This window comes from Oncorhynchus gorbuscha, unplaced genomic scaffold, assembly GCF_021184085.1.
Source record: "Oncorhynchus gorbuscha isolate QuinsamMale2020 ecotype Even-year unplaced genomic scaffold, OgorEven_v1.0 Un_scaffold_794, whole genome shotgun sequence".
Taxonomy (NCBI): Eukaryota; Metazoa; Chordata; class Actinopteri; order Salmoniformes; family Salmonidae; genus Oncorhynchus; species Oncorhynchus gorbuscha.
In genome coordinates, this window is record NW_025745813.1 from 167,501 (window position 1) to 188,395 (window position 20,895).

Below are 20,895 nucleotides of genomic sequence, written 5' to 3' on the forward strand. Positions count from 1 at the left end.
AGTGCCACACGGTATCTCTCTGTAGCTCTCCAGGCCTAGTGCCAGGTATCCTAGCTCTCCAGGCCTAGTGCCACACGGTATCTCTCTGTAGCTCTCAGGCCTCCACATGGTATCTCTCTGTAGCTCTCCAGGCCTAGTGCCACACGGTATCTCTCCAGGCCTAGTGCCACACGGTATCTCTCTGTAGCTCTCCAGGCCTAGTGCAACGGTATGGCTCTCAGGCCTAGTGCCACACGGTATCTCTCTGTAGCTCTCCAGGCCTAGTGCCACAAAGTATCTCTCTGTAGCTCCCCAGGCCTAGGAATAAGCTATATCACCATGGTATCTCTCTGTAGCTCTCCAGGCCTAGTACCACATGGTAAGGCCTAAATAAGCTATATCAACATGGTATCTCTCTGTAGCTCTCCAGGCCTAGTGCCAGGAGCTGGCCTAGGAATAAGCTATATCAACATGGTATCTCTCTGTAGCTCTCTAGGCCTAGTACCACATGGTATCTCAGCTCTCCAGGCCTAGGAATAAGCTATATCAACATGGTATCTCTCTGTAGCTCTCCAGGCCTAGTGCCACACGGTATCTTCTGTAGCTCTCCAGGCCTAGTGCCACACGGTATCTCTCTGTAGCTCTCCAGGCCTAGTGCCACATGGTATCTCTCTGTAGCTCTCCAGGCCTAGTGCCACACGGTATCTCTCTGTAGCTCTCCAGGCCTAGTGCCACACGGTATCTCTCTGTAGCTCTCCAGGCCTAGTGCCACACGGTATCTCTCTGTAGCTCTCCAGGCCTAGTGGCACACGGTATCTCTCTGTAGCTCTCCAGGCCTAGGAATAAGCTATATCAACATGGTATCTCTCTGTAGCTCTCCAGGCCTAGTGCCACAGGAAATCTCTCAGTAGCTCTTCAGGCCTAGTGCCACACGGTATCTCTCTGTAGCTCTCCAGGCCTAGTGCCACAGGTATCTCTCTGTAGCTCTCCAGGCCTAGAGCCACACGGTATCTCTCTGTAGCTCTCCAGGCCTAGTGCCACACGGTATCTCTCTGTAGCTCTCCAGGCCTAGTGCCACACGGTATCTCTGTAGCTCTCCAGGCCTAGTGCCACACGGTATCTCTCTGTAGCTCTCAGGCCTAGTGCCACACGGTATCTCTCTGTAGCTCTCCAGGCCTAGTGCCACACGGTATCTCTCTGTAGCTCTCCAGGCCTAGTGCCACACGGTATCTCTCTGTAGCTCTCCAGGCCTAGTGCCACACGGTATCTCTCTGTACTCTCCAGGCCTAGTGCCACAGGTATCTCTCTGTAGCTCTCCAGGCCTAGGAATAAGCTATATCAACATGGTATCTCCCACTAGCTCTCCAGGCCTAGTGCCACACGGTATCTCTCTGTAGCTCCCCAGGCCTAGGAATAAGCTATATCAACATGGTATCTCTCTGTAGCTCTCCAGGCCTAGTACCACATGGTATCTCTCTGTAGCTCTCCAGGCCTAGGAATAAGCTATATCAACATGGTATCTCTCTGTAGCTCTCCAGGCCTAGTGCCACACGGTATCTCTCTGTAGCTCTCCAGGCCTAGTGCCACACGGTATCTCTAGCTCCAGGCCTAGTGCCACATGGTATCTCTCAGGTAGCTCTCCAGGCCTAGTGCCACACGGTATCTCTCTGTAGCTCTCAGGCCTAGTGCCACACGGTATCTCTCTGTAGCTCTCCAGGCCTAGTGCCACACGGTATCTCTCTGTAGCTCTCCAGGCCTAGTGGCACACGGTATCTCTCTGTAGCTCTCCAGGCCTAGGAATAAGCTATATCAACATGGTATCTCTCTGTAGCTTCCAGGCCTAGTGCCACAGGAAATCTCTCAGTAGCTCTTCAGGCCTAGTGCCACACGGTATCTCTCTGTAGCTCTCCAGGCCTAGTGCCAGGTATCTCTCTGTAGCTCTCCAGGCCTAGAGCCACACGGTATCTCTCTGTAGCTCTCAGGCCTAGTGCCACACGGTATCTCTCTGTAGCTCTCCAGGCCTAGTGCCACACGGTATCTCTCTGTAGCTCTCCAGGCCTAGTGCCACACGGTATCTCCTGTAGCTCTCCAGGCCTAGTGCCACACGGTATCTCTCTGTAGCTCTCCAGGCCTAGTGCCACAGGTATCTCTCTGTAGCTCTCCAGGCCTAGTGCCACACGGTATCTCTCTGTAGCTCTCCAGGCCTAGTGCCACACGGTATCTCTCTGTAGCTCTCCAGGCCTAGTGCCAGCTCTGTAGCTCTCCAGGCCTAGTGCCACATGGTATCTCTCTGTAGCTCTCCAGGCCTAGTGCCACACGGTATCTCTCTGTAGCTCTCCAGGCCTAACACGGTATCTCTCTGTAGCTCTCCAGGCCTAGTGCCACATGGTATCTCTCTGTAGCTCTCCAGGCCTAGTGCCACACTGTATCTCTCTGTAGCTCTCCAGGCCTAGTGCCACACGGTATCTCTCTGTAGCTCTCCAGGCCTAGTGCCACACGGTATCTCTCTGTAGCTCTCCAGGCCTAGTGCCACACGGTATCTCTCTGTAGCTCTCCAGGCCTAGTGCCACACGGTATCTCTCTGTAGCTCTCCAGGCCTAGTGCCACACGGTATCTCTCTGTAGCTCTCCAGGCCTAGTGCCACACGGTATCTCTCTGTAGCTCTCCAGGCCTAGTGCCACACGGTATCTCTCTGTAGCTCTCCAGGCCTAGTGCCACACGGTATCTGTCTGTAGCTCTCCAGGCCTAGTGCCACACGGTATCTCTCTGTATGGTTATTCAAATGATCAAACTGACCCAAGGGAAAAAGGACCATATAAGGATGAGACAGCAGTGGGTATGTTTGCATCCCAAATGGCACCATTTTCCCTACACAGTGCACTACTTTTGACCAGAGTAGTGCACTGTGTAAGGAATACGGTGCCATTAGGGACACATACAATGCCTTGTATGGATGAGACAGCAGCCAGGATGTGGGGGTGAACTACAGTGCCTTCAGAAAGTATTCCCTCACTTTGATGTTTTTCATATTTTGTTGTGTTATAAAGTCATATTAAAATGGGTTAAATTGTAATTTTGCTTGTCAACGATTTACACAAAATAATCGGTAATTTCAAACATTTTTATATTTTTATATTTTATTCATGGAAAATAAAACGGTAATATATCCTAATTAGATAAATATTCAACCTCCTGAGTGAATACATGTTAGAATCACCTTCTGGGTGAGTCTCTAAGAGCTGTGAGTCTTTCTGGGTGAGTCTCTAAGAGCTGGGAGTCTTTCTGGTGAGTCTCTAAGAGCTGTAAGTCCTTCTGGGTGAGTCTCTAAGAGCTGTGAGTCTTTCTGGGTGAGTCTCTAAGAGCTGTGAGTCTTTCTGGGTGAGTCTCTAAGAGCTGGGAGTCTTTCTGGTGAGTCTCTAAGAGCTGTAAGTCCTTCTGGGTGAGTCTCTAAGAGCTGTGAGTCTTTCTGGGTGAGTCTCTAAGAGCTGGGAGTCTTTCTGGTGAGTCTCTAAGAGCTGTAAGTCCTTCTGGGTGAGTCTCTAAGAGCTGTGAGTCTTTCTGGGTGAGTCTCTAAGAGCTGGGAGTCTTTCTGGTGAGTCTCTAAGAGCTGTAAGTCCTTCTGGGTGAGTCTCTAAGAGCTGTGCGTCTTTCTGGGTGAGTCTCTAAGAGCTGTGAGTATTTCTGGGTGAGTCTCTAAGAGCTGTGAGTCTTTTTGGGTGAGTCTCTAAGAGCTGTGAGTATTTCTGGGTGAGTCTCTAAGAGCTGTGAGTATTTCTGGGTGAGTCTAAGAGCTGTGAGTATTTCTGGGTGAGTCTCTAAGAGCTGTGAGTATTTCTGGGTGAGTCTCTAAGAGCTGTGAGTCCTTCTGGGTGAGTCTCTAAGAGCTGTGAGTATTTCTGGGTGAGTCTAAGAGCTGTGAGTCCTTCTGGGTGAGTCTCTAAGAGCTGTGAGTATTTCTGGTGAGTCTCTAAGAGCTGTGAGTCCTTCTGGGTGAGTCTCTAAGTGCTGTGAGTCCTTCTGGGTGAGTCTCTAAGAGCTGGGAGTATTTCTGGGTGAGTCTCTAAGAGCTGTGAGTCCTTCTGGGCGAGTCTCTAAGAGCTGGGAGTATTTCTGGGTGAGTCTCTCAGAGCTGGGAGTATTTCTGGGTGAGTCTCTCAGAGCTGGGAGTCCTTCTGGGTGAGTCTCTCAGAGCTGGGAGTATTTCTGGGTGAGTCTCTCAGAGCTGGGAGTCATTCTGGGTGAGTCTCTAAGAGCTGTGACTCATTTATGTTAGTATTGTGGAGTAACTACAATATTGTTTGTCCATCCTCAGTTTTCTCCGATCGCAGGCATTAAACTCTGTAACTGTTTTCAGTCACCATTAGCTTCATGAGCGGTTTCCTCCCTGAGCGGTTTCCTTCCTGAGCGGTTTCCTCCCTGAGCGGTTTCCTCCCTGAGCGGTTTCCTTCCTGAGCGGTTTCCTCCCTGAGCGGTTTCCTCCCTGAGCTGTTTCCTTCCTCTCTGGCAACTGAGTTAGGAAGGGCGCCTGTATCTTTGTAGTGACTGGGTGTATTGATACACCATCCAAAGTGGAAGTAATAACTGCACCATGCTGAAAGGGAATATATTTTTTTCATTCCCATCTACCAATAGTTGCCGTTCTTTGCTGGGCATTGGAAAACCTCCCTCTTATTTGTGGTTGAATCTGTGCTTGAAATTTACTGCTCGACTGAGGGACCGTACAGATAATTATATGTGTAGAGTAAAGAGGTGGGGTAGTCATTTCAAAATGATCTTAAACACTATTATTGCAGTCAGAGTGAGTCCATGCAACTTATTATGTGACTTGTTAAGCACATTGTTACTCCTGAACTTATTTCAGCGTTTCCATAACAAAGGAGTTGAATACTTATTGCTTCAAGACATTTCAGCTTTTCATTTTTAAATTATTTTTGTAAAAAATGTCTTCATTCATAATTCCATTATGGGATACTGTGTGTAGATCAGTGACACAATCCATTTTGAATTCAGGCTGTAACACAACATAATATGGATAAAGTCAAGGGGTGTGACTACTTTCTGAGGGCCCCTGTTGATACACTGTTGTTACACACACACCTCATTCCCTATATAGTGCACTACTTTTGACCAGGACCCATAGGGAAAAGTGTGCTATTTGCACGTTATTGTAAGTGACTGTTCCACTGGATGTCATAAGGTGAATGCACCAATTTGTAAGTCGCTCTGGATAAGAGCGTCTGCTAAATGACTTAAATGTAAATGTAAATGTAAATGTTATTCCTAGAGGTTGTGTTATTCATGCACACCAGCGGTGGCCCCCACAGAGTCAAATAACATGTGACACACACACACACACACACACACACACACACACACACACACACACACACACACACACACACACACACACACACACACACACACACACACACACACACACACACACACACACACACACACACCAGCTAAACCAGAGATGTAGTTACAGCGCCCCCTAGCGGTAACCTTCTATCTTGTTTACAGGAGCGCCAACAGAAGTGCGCTTATGAAACCAAAGCAAAGCGGTAGCGCCGTTAACCCGAATTATCAGAGGAGAACTGGATCAACCGCGAATGGGTTTGGACAAGTTCTGCAGTGCGGACGGTTCCGACCCGTTTTGGGTAAGTGCCACCTCTCCTGCTGTTGTTTTTACCAGCTTGTTGTTAGCGGCTTTGCTTGTAAAATGACGGTGTCCGCCTGAACTAAAAGCATGGTAATATATCACACAACGTTTTACTGTCCTGTCTTTGGTAACACTGGTGTTAGCTAACAGTGGCTAGCTAGGCTAGCAAAGGCCGTCGGTTAATTATGCCGGTTGACTTGAGCTAACTAGCTAAGCTTCATTTCATTAATAACGTGTGAAATAGAGAGGTTGAAATAACGTGGTAGTGCATTTAAAAAAAAGAAGATATATATCACTATCAATAAAAGTGGACAATTCGTTTTTATTGTGAAGTTGTGTCTCGCTAGCTTAACAGCTTTCAGTGATTTTTTTAAAAACACCATTGATTCCTATTATGTTAGCTAACCTGCTAGCTAAAACTCACTCTAGTCTAACAACTTTAACGTGAGACTCACACGACCTCCTCTGCTCTGTTGATGATAGAGCAAAGTGTTTCTATTAAATGTTCACTAGGTAACTTTCCTGACATAACACCCAGGTATGATGGCAAGCCTGTCTTGCTATCAAGGTCCACAACACAAGAACACTTACAGCAAGCCTGTCAGCTGTTGCAAGATGACATCGTTTGTTTAAACCTGTACACACACCATCTACTGCGAGTAGCAGCAACATAGAGAGGACATTATTATTACATTAGCTAGATAGAACCCCCCAAAAAAAAACAACTAACTAGAAACCTAAACCTGTGGAATCCAACCAAACTTGTTATGGCACTGAACTAGAAGATTAACTGGGCCAGTCAGTTAAAGAACAAACTCTTATTTACAATGACGGCCTCCCCCCGGAGCCAAACCCTAACGATGCTGGACAAATTGTGCGCCTCCCTATGGGACTCCCAATCACGGCCGGTTATGATACAGCCCGGGATCAAACCAGGGTCTGTAGTGACGCCTCTAGCACTGAGATGCAGTGCCTTAGATCGCTCCCCCACTCGGGAGCCCAAAAGACTTACACATGTTTGAAGTGACACATGTCATGTAGATAGATTCTATCTATGTGCGGTCATAACATGCAGTCTACTGCCTCGTAAGTCAACTGTCAGCTGGCCTGGACAGATAGGCCATGATGAGGAAAGCCCTAAGGAATTTAGTGTTAGAGGTCCATTTGCCCAAATGTTAATAACAGGGTGTAGGTTTAATCAGTGTTAGGCCTAGTCTCGCTAAGCAGGCGGGTTGCCCTGCCTTCCACAATGTTCCAGCTGCTGTTCTAGGTTTGGGATTTCAGAGACTGTTAGGCCTAGTCTCGCTAAGCAGACGGGTTGCCTTGCCTTCCACAACGTTCCAGCTGCTGTTCTAGGTTTGGGATTTCAGACACTGTTAGGCCTAGTCTCGCTAAGCAGACGGGTTGCCCTGCCTTCCACAACGTTCCAGCTGCTGTTCTAGGTTTGGGATTTCAGACACTGTTAGGCCTAGTCTCGCTAAGCAGACGGGTTGCCCTGCCTTCCACAACGTTCCAGCTGCTGTTCTAGGTTTGGGATTTCAGACACTGTTAGGCCTAGTCTCGCTAAGCAGACGGGTTGCCCTGCCTTCCACAATGTTCCAGCTGCTGTTCTAGGTTTGGGATTTCAGACACTGTTAGGCCTAGTCTCGCTAAGCAGACGGGTTGCCTGCCTTCCACAATGTTCCAGCTGCTGTTCTAGGTTTGGGATTTCAGAGACTGTTAGGCCTAGTCTAGCTAAGCAGGCGGGTTGCCCTGCCTTCCACAATGTTCCAGCTGCTGTTCTAGGTTTGGGATTTCAGAGACTGTTAGGCCTAGTCTCGCTAAGCAGACGGGTTGCCCTGCCTTCCACAATGTTCCAGCTGCTGTTCTAGGTTTGGGATTTCAGACACTGTTAGGCCTAGTCTCGCTAAGCAGACGGGTTGCCCTGCCTTCCACAATGTTCCAGCTGCTGTTCTAGGTTTGGGATTTCAGACACTGTTAGGCCTAGTCTCGCTAAGCAGACGGGTTGCCCTGCCTTCCACAATGTTCCAGCTGCTGTTCTAGGTTTGGGATTTCAGAGACTGTTAGGCCTAGTCTAGCTAAGCAGGCGGGTTGCCCTGCCTTCCACAATGTTCCAGCTGCTGTTCTAGGTTTGGGATTTCAGAGACTGTTAGGCCTAGTCTCGCTAAGCAGACGGGTTGCCTTGCCTTCCACAACGTTCCAGCTGCTGTTCTAGGTTTGGGATTTCAGACACTGTTAGGCCTAGTCTCGCTAAGCAGACGGGTTGCCCTGCCTTCCACAACGTTCCAGCTGCTGTTCTAGGTTTGGGATTTCAGACACTGTTAGGCCTAGTCTCGCTAAGCAGACGGGTTGCCCTGCCTTCCACAACGTTCCAGCTGCTGTTCTAGGTTTGGGATTTCAGACACTGTTAGGCCTAGTCTCGCTAAGCAGACGGGTTGCCCTGCCTTCCACAACGTTCCAGCTGCTGTTCTAGGTTTGGGATTTCAGACACTGTTAGGCCTAATAACACACATTTGGTCAATAAGGTCTATGGCTTCCTGAGTTATGATAACATGCAATCTCATCACCCAGTCCCACAGCCCTTTGGAACCTGTTATGAGAGACCTGGTAGTGTGATTGTACACTTCTATATTCTGCAGGGCTTTGTTGTCTACTCACTGGCTCAGTTATTGAACCAAACAAATTCCACAGGGGTAAGGAGGGTTTGTCTTGAAGCCAAAGGGTATTGAGACAAGTGCTTTCCAAAATCACTGAACTGGTCACTGGTCATGAGTACCTTGGAGTTGCTTGTTCTTTAGCAGCCATGGTCAGACTGATTAAACAGTAGAGTTATTGAACATGCATACACAGTATGACTCAGGATTCAGGTAAAAATAGCTGTCATAACATGTGTCATAACATGTCTCAGTGATCTGTCAGTGTTGTCTCGGTGTTGTCTCAGTGTTGTGTTGTCTCAGTGTTGTCTCGTGTCAGTGTTGTCTCGTGTCAGTGTTGTCTCGTGTCAGTGTTGTCTCGTGTCAGTGTTGTCTCGTGTCAGTGTTGTCTCGTGTCAGTGTTGTCTCGTGTCAGTGTTGTCTCAGTGTTGTCTCGTGTCAGTGTTGTCTCGTGTCAGTGTTGTCTCGTGTCAGTGTTGTCTCGTGTCAGTGTTGTCTCGTGTCAGTGTTGTGTCAGTGTTGTCTCGTGTCAGTGTTGTCTCGTGTCAGTGTTGTGTCAGTGTTGTCTCGTGTCAGTGTTGTGTCAGTGTTGTCTCGTGTCAGTGTTGTCTCGTTTCAGTGTTGTCTCAGTGTTGTCTCGTGATTGTCTCAGTGTTGTCCCAGTGTTGTCTCGTGATTGTATTGTCTCAGTGTTGTCTCAGTGTTGTCTCGTGATCGTGTTGTTTCAGTGTTGTCTCGTGATCGTGTTGTTTCAGTGTTGTCTCGTGATTGTATTGTCTCAGTGTTATATCAGTGTTGTCTCGTGATTGTATTGTCTCAGTGTTATATCAGTGTTGTCTCGTGATTGTATTGTCTCAGTGTTATATCAGTGTTGTCTTGTGATTGTCTCAGTGTTATATCAGTGTTGTCTCGTGATTGTCTCAGTGTTATATCAGTGTTGTCTCGTGATTGTATTGTCTCAGTGTTATATCAGTGTTGTCTCGTGATTGTCTCAGTGTTATATCAGTGTTGTCTCGTGATTGTCTCAGTGTTATATCAGTGTTGTCTCGTGATTGTCTCAGTGTTATATCAGTGTTGTCTCGTGATTGTATTGTCTCAGTGTTATATCAGTGTTGTCTCGTGATTGTCTCAGTGTTATATCAGTGTTGTCTCGTGATTGTCTCAGTGTTATATCAGTGTTGTCTCGTGATTGTCTCAGTGTTATATCAGTGTTGTCTCGTGATTGGATTGTCTCAGTGTTATATCAGTGTTGTCTCGTGATTGGATTGTCTCAGTGTTATATCAGTGTTCTCTCGTGATTGTCTCAGTGTTATATCAGTGTTGTCTCGTGATTGTCTCAGTGTTATATCAGTGTTGTCTCGTGATTGGATTGTCTCAGTGTTATATCAGTGTTGTCTCGTGATTGGATTGTCTCAGTGTTATATCAGTGTTGTCTCGTGATTGTCTCAGTGTTATATCAGTGTTGTCTCGTGATTGTCTCAGTGTTATATCAGTGTTGTCTCGTGATTGTCTCAGTGTTATATCAGTGTTGTCTCGTGATTGTCTCAGTGTTATATCAGTGTTGTCTCGTGATTGTATTGTCTCAGTGTTGTCTCGTGATTGTATTGTCTCAGTGTTATATCAGTGTTGTCTCGTGATTGTCTCAGTGTTATATCAGTGTTGTCTCGTGATTGTCTCAGTGTTATATCAGTGTTGTCTCGTGATTGTCTCAGTGTTATATCAGTGTTGTCTCGTGATTGTATTGTCTCAGTGTTATATCAGTGTTGTCTCGTGATTGTCTCAGTGTTATATCAGTGTTGTCTCGTGATTGTATTGTCTCAGTGTTGTCTCGTGATTGTATTGTCTCAGTGTTATATCAGTGTTGTCTCGTGATTGTCTCAGTGTTATATCAGTGTTGTCTCGTGATTGTCTCAGTGTTATATCAGTGTTGTCTCGTGATTGTCTCAGTGTTATATCAGTGTTATAAATGCCTTATGAACTCAGGATTTTAGTAAAGTGTTATCAAACACTACAGCCAAAAGCGCCAGGCTTTAGGAAAGGAAGGAGAGAGGAAGGTGTGTCTGTGTGGCAGGCCTGATACCCTGCCTCCGGTTCCCTCCTCTCTGCCAAGGCAGGAATGTTTATGTGGGTTTTATTAGAAACACCTCAGTCACTGAGATGAAGAACAGACGCTGTGGTCACACACACACACACACACACACACACACACACACACACACACACACACACACACACACACACACACACACACACACACACACACACACACACACACACACACACACACACACACACACACACATACACACCTACACACAGACACACACACACACACACAGTGACTAAAAGAGTCTGTTTCCACACAAGGTGTAGTTATGTAGCCTAGTGTATGAATGTATTTGTCTCTGTAGCTCTACTAACATTAGGCCTTGTCATAATTCACTGTCTGAACACAGCAGTCTGAGGCTTTGTCCCATTGGGCACACTATTCCCTATATAGTGCACTACTTTTGACCCCAAATGTCACCCTGTTCCCTGTATAGTGCACTACATTTGACCCCCAATGGCACCCTATTCCCTGTATAGTGCACTACATTTGCCCAGGTCCCATACGGTGTCATTTATTAGCCTGCCCTGTCTGGTTGCCAGTCTCTCTCTTAGGTCACCATGTCCTTATCAACACTATGTTGAATGAGCTGCTGTGTCTCTCAGTCATCTGTCATTTAATCCCCCCCCCCCCTCCCTCCCCCTTAGGATTGGAACCGTACGTGGCACGTGGGAAACCCAGATCTGACCCAGTGCTTTCAGAACACAGTGCTGGTATGGGTCCCCTGTCTCTACCTCTGGGTCTGTGCCCCAATCTATTTCCTGTACCTCAAAAGCCACGACCGGGGCTACATATGCATGACCCACCTCAACAGAGCCAAAACCGTGAGTCCAGGGGGGGGGGGGGGGGGCTCTGTGTGTGTGTGTGTGTTTTTATAGGGAGAGTCTGGGGTGGTGGTGTGTGTACGTGTCCATGTTTTTCTGCATGTGTCTGTGTGATCTGTGTTTTCTGTGTTATCTGTGGCTGCCTGTCTCCACGGCTCTTACAATAAGATAAGACCAGCATCTCGGAGTCGCCTCTTCACTGTTGACGTTGAGACTGGTGTTTTGTGTTCTCTCTGAACAACCAGAGAAACATATATATCAAGCTAACTCTCTCTCTCTCTCTCTGAACTCTATATGAACAACCAGAGAAACATATATATCCAGCTAACTCTCTCTCTCTCTGAACAACCAGAGAAACATATATATCCAGCTAACTCTCTCTCTCTCTCTCTCTCTCTGAACAACCAGAGAAACATATATATCCAGCTAACTCTCTCTCTCTCTGAACAACCAGAGAAACATATATATCCAGCTAACTCTCTCTCTCTCTCTGAACAACCAGAGAAACATATATATCCAGCTAACACTCTCTCTCTCTCTCTCTGAACAACCAGAGAAACATATATATCCAGCTAACTCTCTCTCTCTCTCTCTCTGAACAACCAGAGAAACATATATATCCAGCTAACTCTCTCTCTCTCTCTCTCTCTCTCTCTCTGAACAACCAGAGAAACATATATATCCAGCTAACTCTCTCTCTCTCTCTCTCTCTCTCTCTCTGAACAACCAGAGAAACATATATATCCAGCTAACTCTCTCTCTCTCTCTCTCTGAACAACCAGAGAAACATATATATCCAGCTAACACTCTCTCTCTCTCTCTCTGAACAACCAGAGAAACATATATATCCAGCTAACTCTCTCTCTCTCTCTCTCTGAACAACCAGAGAAACATATATATCCAGCTAACTCTCTCTCTCTCTCTCTCTGAACAACCAGAGAAACATATATATCCAGCTAACTCTCTCTCTCTCTCTCTCTCTGAACAACCAGAGAAACATATATATCCAGCTAACTCTCTCTCTCTCTCTCTCTGAAACAACCAGAGAAACATATATATCCAGCTAACTCTCTCTCTCTCTCTCTCTCTGAACAACCAGAGAAACATATATATCAAGCTAACTCTCTCTCTCTCTCTCTCTCTCTGAACAACCAGAGAAACATATATATCAAGCTAACTCTCTCTCTCTCTCTCTGAACAACCAGAGAAACATATATATCCAGCTAACTCTCTCTCTCTCTGAACAACCAGAGAAACATATATATCCAGCTAACTCTCTCTCTCTCTCTGAACAACCAGAGAAACATATATATCAAGCTAACTCTCTCTCTCTCTCTCTCTCTGAACAACCAGAGAAACATATATATCAAGCTAACTCTCTCTCTCTCTCTCTCTCTCTCTGAACAACCAGAGAAACATATATATCAAGCTAACACTCTCTCTCTCTCTCTCTGAACAACCAGAGAAACATATATATCCAGCTAACTCTCTCTCTCTCTCTCTCTCTCTCTCTCTGCTAACTCTCTCTCTCTCTCTGAACAACCAGAGAAACATATATATCAAGCTAACACTCTCTCTCTCTCTCTCTCTCTCTGAACAACCAGAGAAACATATATATCAAGCTAACTCTCTCTCTCTCTCTCTCTCTCTCTCTCTCTCTCTGAACAACCAGAGAAACATATATATCAAGCTAACTCTCTCTCTCTCTCTCTGAACAACCAGAGAAACATATATATCAAGCTAACTCTCTCTCTCTCTCTCTCTCTCTGAACAACCAGAGAAACATATATATCAAGCTAACTCTCTCTCTCTCTCTCTGAACAACCAGAGAAACATATATATCAAGCTAACTCTCTCTCTCTCTCTCTCTCTGAACAACCAGAGAAACATATATATCAAGCTAACTCTCTCTCTCTCTCTCTCTCTGAACAACCAGAGAAACATATATATCAAGCTAACACTCTCTCTCTCTCTCTGAACAACCAGAGAAACATATATATCAAGCTAACACTCTCTCTCTCTCTCTCTGAACAACCAGAGAAACATATATATCAAGCTAACTCTCTCTCTCTCTCTCTGAACAACCAGAGAAACATATATATCCAGCTAACACTCTCTCTCTCTCTCTCTCTCTCTCTCTCTCTCTGAACAACCAGAGAAACATATATATCAAGCTAACACTCTCTCTCTCTCTCTCTCTCTCTGAACAACCAGAGAAACATATATATCAAGCTAACACTCTCTCTCTCTCTCTGAACAACCAGAGAAACATATATATCCAGCTAACACTCTCTCTCTCTCTCTGAACAACCAGAGAAACATATATATCAAGCTAACTCTCTCTCTCTCTCTCTCTCTGAACAACCAGAGAAACATATATATCAGCTAACTTCTCTCTCTCTCTCTCTCTGAACAACCAGAGAAACATATATATCCAGCTAACTCTCTCTCTCTCTCTCTCTCTCTGAACAACCAGAGAAACATATATATCCAGCTAACACTCTCTCTCTCTCTCTCTCTCTCTCTCTCTGAACAACCAGAGAAACATATATATCAAGCTAACACTCTCTCTCTCTCTCTCTCTCTCTGAACAACCAGAGAAACATCAAGCTCTGAACAACCAGAGAAACATATATATCAAGCTAACTCTCTCTCTCTCTCTCTCTCTCTCTCTCTCTGAACAACCAGAGAAACATATATATCCAGCTAACTCTCTCTCTCTCTCTCTGAACAACCAGAGAAACATATATATCAAGCTAACTCTCTCTCTCTCTCTCTCTCTCTCTCTCTCTCTCTCTCTCTCTCTCTGAACAACCAGAGAAACATATATATCAAGCTAACTCTCTCTCTCTCTCTCTCTCTCTGAACAACCAGAGAAACATATATATCCAGCTAACTCTCTCTCTCTCTCTCTCTCTCTCTCTCTCTGAACAACCAGAGAAACATATATATCAAGCTAACTCTCTCTCTCTCTCTCTCTCTGAACAACCAGAGAAACATATATATCCAGCTAACACTCTCTCTCTCTCTCTCTCTGAACAACCAGAGAAACATACAAGCTAACTCTCTCTCTCTCTCTCTCTCTGAACAACCAGAGAAACATATATATCAAGCTAACTCTCTCTCTCTCTCTCTCTCTCTCTCTCTGAACAACCAGAGAAACATATATATCAAGCTAACTCTCTCTCTCTCTCTCTCTCTCTCTCTCTGAACAACCAGAGAAACATATATATCAAGCTAACTCTCTCTCTCTCTCTCTCTGAACAACCAGAGAAACATATATATCAAGCTAACTCTCTCTCTCTCTCTCTCTCTCTCTCTCTGAACAACCAGAGAAACATATATATCAAGCTAACTCTCTCTCTCTCTCTCTCTCTCTCTCTCTCTGAACAACCAGAGAAACATATATATCAAGCTAACTCTCTCTCTCTCTCTCTCTCTCTCTCTCTCTCTCTGAACAACCAGAGAAACATATATATCAAGCTAACTCTCTCTCTCTCTCTCTCTGAACAACCAGAGAAACATATATATCAAGCTAACTCTCTCTCTCTCTCTCTCTCTCTCTCTGAACAACCAGAGAAACATATATCAAGCTAACTCTCTCTCTCTCTCTCTCTCTGAACAACCAGAGAAACATATATATCCAGCTAACTCTCTCTCTCTCTCTCTCTCTCTCTGAACAACCAGAGAAACATATATATCAAGCTAACTCTCTCTCTCTCTCTCTCTCTCTCTCTGAACAACCAGAGAAACATATATATCAAGCTAACTCTCTCTCTCTCTCTCTCTCTCTGAACAACAGAGAAACATATATATCAAGCTAACTCTCTCTCTCTCTCTCTCTCTCTCTCTGAACAACCAGAGAAACATATATATCCAGCTAACACTCTCTCTCTGAACAACCAGAGAAACATATATATCAAGCTAACTCTCTCTCTCTCTCTCTCTCTCAACCAGAGAAACATATATATCAAGCTAACTCTCTCTCTCTCTCTCTCTCTCTGAACAACCAGAGAAACATATATATCAAGCTAACTCTCTCTCTCTCTCTCTCTCTGAACTGAACAACCAGAGAAACATATATATCAAGCTAACTCTCTCTCTCTCTCTCTCTCTGAACAACCAGAGAAACATATATATCAAGCTAACACTCTCTCTCTCTCTCTCTCTCTCTCTGAACAACCAGAGAAACATATATATCAAGCTAACTCTCTCTCTCTCTCTCTCTCTCTCTCTGAACAACCAGAGAAACATATATATCAAGCTAACTCTCTCTCTCTCTCTCTCTCTCTCTCTGAACAACCAGAGAAACATATATATCAAGCTAACTCTCTCTCTCTCTCTCTCTCTGAACAACCAGAGAAACATATATATCAAGCTAACTCTCTCTCTCTCTCTCTCTCTGAACAACCAGAGAAACATATATATCAAGCTAACACTCTCTCTCTCTCTCTCTCTCTGAACAACCAGAGAAACATATATATCAAGCTAACTCTCTCTCTCTCTCTCCTCTCTCTCTGAACAACCAGAGAAACATATATATCAAGCTAACTCTCTCTCTCTCTCTCTCTCTCTCTCTGAACAACCAGAGAAACATATATATCAAGCTAACTCTCTCTCTCTCTCTCTCTCTCTCTCTGAACAACCAGAGAAACATATATATCCAGCTAACTCTCTCTCTCAACCTCTCTCTCTCTCTGAACAACCAGAGAAACATATATATCAAGCTAACTCTCTCTCTCTCTCTCTCTCTCTCTGAACAACCAGAGAAACATATATATCAGCTAACTCTCTCTCTCTCTCTCTCTCTCTCTCTGAACAACCAGAGAAACATATATATCAAGCTAACTCTCTCTCTCTCTCTCTCTCTCTCTGAACAACCAGAGAAACATATATATCAAGCTAACTCTCTCTCTCTCTCTCTCTGAACAACCAGAGAAACATATATATCAAGCTAACTCTCTCTGAACAACCAGAGAAACATATATATCAAGCTAACTCTCTCTCTCTCTCTCTCTCTCTCTCTCTCTCTCTCTGAACAACCAGAGAAACATATATATCAAGCTAACTCTCTCTCTCTCTCTCTGAACAACCAGAGAAACATATATATCAAGCTCTCTCTCTCTCTCTCTGAACAACCAGAGAAACATATATATCAAGCTAACTCTCTCTCTCTCTCTCTCTCTCATATATATCAAGCTAACTCTCTCTCTCTCTGAACAACCAGAGAAACATATATATCAGCTAACACTCTCTCTCTCTCTGAACAACCAGAGAAACATATATATCAAGCTAACACTCTCTCTCTCTCTCTCTGAACAACCAGAGAAACATATATATCAAGCTAACACTCTCTCTCTCTCTCTCTCTCTCTCTGAACAACCAGAGAAACATATATATCAAGCTAACTCTCTCTCTCTCTCTCTCAACTCTCTAACTCTCTCTCTCTCTCTCTGAACAACCAGAGAAACATATATATCAAGCTAACTCTCTCTCTCTCTCTCTCTCTCTGAACAACCAGAGAAACATATATATCAAGCTAACTCTCTCTCTCTCTCTCTCTCTGAACAACCAGAGAAACATATATATCAAGCTAACACTCTCTCTCTCTCTCTCTCTCTGAACAACCAGAGAAACATATATATCAAGCTAACTCTCTCTCTCTCTCTCTCTCTCTGAACAACCAGAGAAACATATATATCAAGCTAACTCTCTCTCTCTCTCTCTCTCTCTGAACAACCAGAGAAACATATATATCAAGCTAACTCTCTCTCTCTCTCTCTCTCTCTCTGAACAACCAGAGAAACATATATATCAAGCTAACTCTCTCTCTCTCTCTCTCTCTCTCTCTGAACAACCAGAGAAACATATATATCAAGCTAACTCTCTCTCTCTCTCTCTCTCTCTCTCTGAACAACCAGAGAAACATATATATCAAGCTAACTCTCTCTCTCTCTCTCTCTCTCTCTGAACAACCAGAGAAACATATATATCAAGCTAACTCTCTCTCTCTCTCTCTCTGAACAACCAGAGAAACATATATATCAAGCTAACTCTCTCTCTCTCTCTCTCTCTCTGAACAACCAGAGAAACATATATATCAAGCTAACTCTCTCTCTCTCTCTCTCTCTCTCTGAACAACCAGAGAAACATATATATCAAGCTAACTCTCTCTCTCTCTCTCTCTCTCTCTCTCTGAACAACCAGAGAAACATATATATCAAGCTAACTCTCTCTCTCTCTCTCTCTCTCTGAACAACCAGAGAAACATATATATCAAGCTAACTCTCTCTCTCTCTCTCTCTCTCTGAACAACCAGAGAAACATATATATCAAGCTAACTCTCTCTCTCTCTCTCTCTCTCTCTGAACAACCAGAGAAACATATATATCAAGCTAACTCTCTCTCTCTCTCTCTCTCTCTCTCTGAACAACCAGAGAAACATATATATCAAGCTAACTCTCTCTCTCTCTCTCTCTCTCTCTCTCTGAACAACCAGAGAAACATATATATCAAGCTAACTCTCTCTCTCTCTCTCTCTGAACAACCAGAGAAACATATATATCTCTCTCTCTCTCTCTCTCTCTCTCTCTCTCTCTGAACAACCAGAGAAACATATATATCAAGCTAACTCTCTCTCTCTCTCTCTCTCTCTCTCTGAACAACCAGAGAAACATATATATCAAGCTAACTCTCTCTCTCTCTCTCTCTCTCTCTCTGAACAACCAGAGAAACATATATATCAAGCTAACACTCTCTCTCTCTCTCTCTCTCTCTCTCTGAACAACCAGAGAAACATATATATCAAGCTAACTCTCTCTCTCTCAACCAGAGAAACATATATATCTAACTCTCTCTCTCTCTCTCTCTCTCTCTCTGAACAACCAGAGAAACATATATATCAAGCTAACTCTCTCTCTCTCTCTCTCTCTCTGAACAACCAGAGAAACATATATATCAAGCTAACTCTCTCTCTCTCTCTCTCTCTCTCTGAACAACCAGAGAAACATATATATCAAGCTAACTCTCTCTCTCTCTCTCTCTCTCTCTGAACAACCAGAGAAACATATATATCAAGCTAACTCTCTCTCTCTCTCTCTCTCTGAACAACCAGAGAAACATATATATCAAGCTAACTCTCTCTCTCTCTCTCTCTCTCTGAACAACCAGAGAAACATATATATCAAGCTAACTCTCTCTCTCTCTCTCTGAACAACCAGAGAAACATATATATCAAGCTAACTCTCTCTCTCTCTCTCTCTCTCTCTCTCTCTGAACAACCAGAGAAACATATATATCAAGCTAACTCTCTCTCTCTCTCTCTCTCTCTCTCTCTCTGAACAACCAGAGAAACATATATATCAAGCTAACTCTCTCTCTCTCTCTCTCTCTCTCTGAACAACCAGAGAAACATATATATCCAGCTAACTCTCTCTCTCTCTCTCTCTCTCTGAACAACCAGAGAAACATATATATCAAGCTAACACTCTCTCTCTCTCTCTCTCTCTCTGAACAACCAGAGAAACATATATATCAAGCTAACTCTCTCTCTCTCTCTCTCTCTGAACAACCAGAGAAACATATATATCAAGCTAACTCTCTCTCTCTCTCTCTCTCTCTCTCTCTCTCTCTCTGAACAACCAGAGAAACATATATATCAAGCTAACTCTCTCTCTCTCTCTCTCTCTCTCTCTCTGAACAACCAGAGAAACATATATATCAAGCTAACTCTCTCTCTCTCTCTCTCTCTCTCTCTCTGAACAACCAGAGAAACATATATATCAAGCTAACTCTCTCTCTCTCTCTCTCTCTCTCTGAACAACCAGAGAAACATATATATCAAGCTAACTCTCTCTCTCTCTCTCTCTCTCTCTCTCTCTCTGAACAACCAGAGAAACATATATATCAAGCTAACTCTCTCTCTCTCTCTCTCTCTCTCTCTCTGAACAACCAGAGAAACATATATATCAAGCTAACACTCTCTCTCTCTCTCTCTCTCTCTCTGAACAACCAGAGAAACATATATATCAAGCTCTGAACAACCAGAGAAACATATATATCAAGCTAACTCTCTCTCTCTCTCTCTCTCTCTCTCTCTCTCTGAACAACCAGAGAAACATATATATCAAGCTAACTCTCTCTCTCTCTCTCTGAACAACCAGAGAAACATATATATCAAGCTCTCTCTCTGAACAACCAGAGAAACATATATATCAGCTAACACTCTCTCTCTCTCTCTCTCTCTCTCTCTCTGAACAACCAGAGAAACATATATATCAAGCTAACTCTCTCTCTCTCTCTCTCTCTCTCTGAACAACCAGAGAAACATATATATCAAGCTAACACTCTCTCTCTCTCTCTCTCTCTCTGAACAACCAGAGAAACATATATATCAAGCTAACACTCTCTCTCTCTCTCTCTCTCTCTCTCTGAACAACCAGAGAAACATATATAGCAAGCTAACACTCTCTCTCTCTCTCTCTCTGAACAACCAGAGAAACATATATATCAAGCTAACTCTCTCTCTCTCTCTCTGAACAACCAGAGAAACATATATATCAAGCTAACACTCTCTCTCTCTCTCTCTCTCTCTGAACAACCAGAGAAACATATATATCAAGCTAACTCTCTCTCTCTCTCTCTCTCTCTCTCTGAACAACCAGAGAAACATATATATCAAGCTAACTCTCTCTCTCTCTCTCTCTGAACAACCAGAGAAACATATATATCCAGCTAACACTCTCTCTCTCTGAACAACCAGAGAAACATATATATCAAGCTAACTCTCTCTCTCTCTCTCTCTCTCTCTCTGAACAACCAGAGAAACATATATATCAAGCTAACTCTCTCTCTCTCTCTCTCTGAACAACCAGAGAAACATATATATCAAGCTAACTCTCTCTCTCTCTCTCTCTCTCTGAACAACCAGAGAAACATATATATCAAGCTAACACTCTCTCTCTCTCTCTCTCTCTCTCTCTGAACAACCAGAGAAACATATATATCAAGCTAACACTCTCTCTCTCTCTCTCTCTCTCTGAACAACCAGAGAAACATATATATCAAGCTAACACTCTCTCTCTCTCTCTGAACAACCAGAGAAACATATATATCAAGCTAACTCTCTCTCTCTCTCTCTCTCTCTGAACAACCAGAGAAACATATATATCAAGCTAACTCTCTCTCTCTCTCTCTCTCTCTCTCTCTCTCTGAACAACCAGAGAAACATATATATCAAGCTAACTCTCTCTCTCTGAACAACCAGAGAAACATATATATCAAGCTAACACTCTCTCTCTCTCTCTCTCTCTCTGAACAACCAGAGAAACATATATATCAAGCTAACTCTCTCTCTCTCTCTCTCTCTGAACAACCAGAGAAACATATATATCAAGCTAACACTCTCTCTCTCTCTCTCTCTGAACAACCAGAGAAACATATATATCAAGCTAACACTCTCTCTCTCTCTCTCTCTCTCTCTGAACAACCAGAGAAACATATATATCAAGCTAACTCTCTCTCTCTCTCTCTCTCTCTCTCTCTCTCTCTGAACAACCAGAGAAACATATATATCAAGCTAACTCTCAGAGAAACATCTCTCTCTCTCTCTCTCTGAACAACCAGAGAAACATATATATCAAGCTAACACTCTCTCTCTCTCTCTCTCTC

The 20,895-nt window shown here is 43.9% G+C and overlaps 1 protein-coding gene across 1 annotated transcript in view; it reads left to right on the forward strand.

Moving 5' to 3' along the window:
• The first annotated feature begins 5,500 nt into the window (after positions 1-5,500).
• The window catches only part of LOC124020269 (multidrug resistance-associated protein 1-like), a 127,632-nt gene continuing 112,237 nt past the window's right edge, over positions 5,501-20,895 (forward strand). Inside the window, 2 exon segments of the mRNA XM_046335615.1 lie at positions 5,501-5,639; positions 11,050-11,226. Of these exon segments, the coding sequence (XP_046191571.1) occupies positions 5,592-5,639; positions 11,050-11,226 (225 nt within the window). The 5' untranslated portion in view covers positions 5,501-5,591.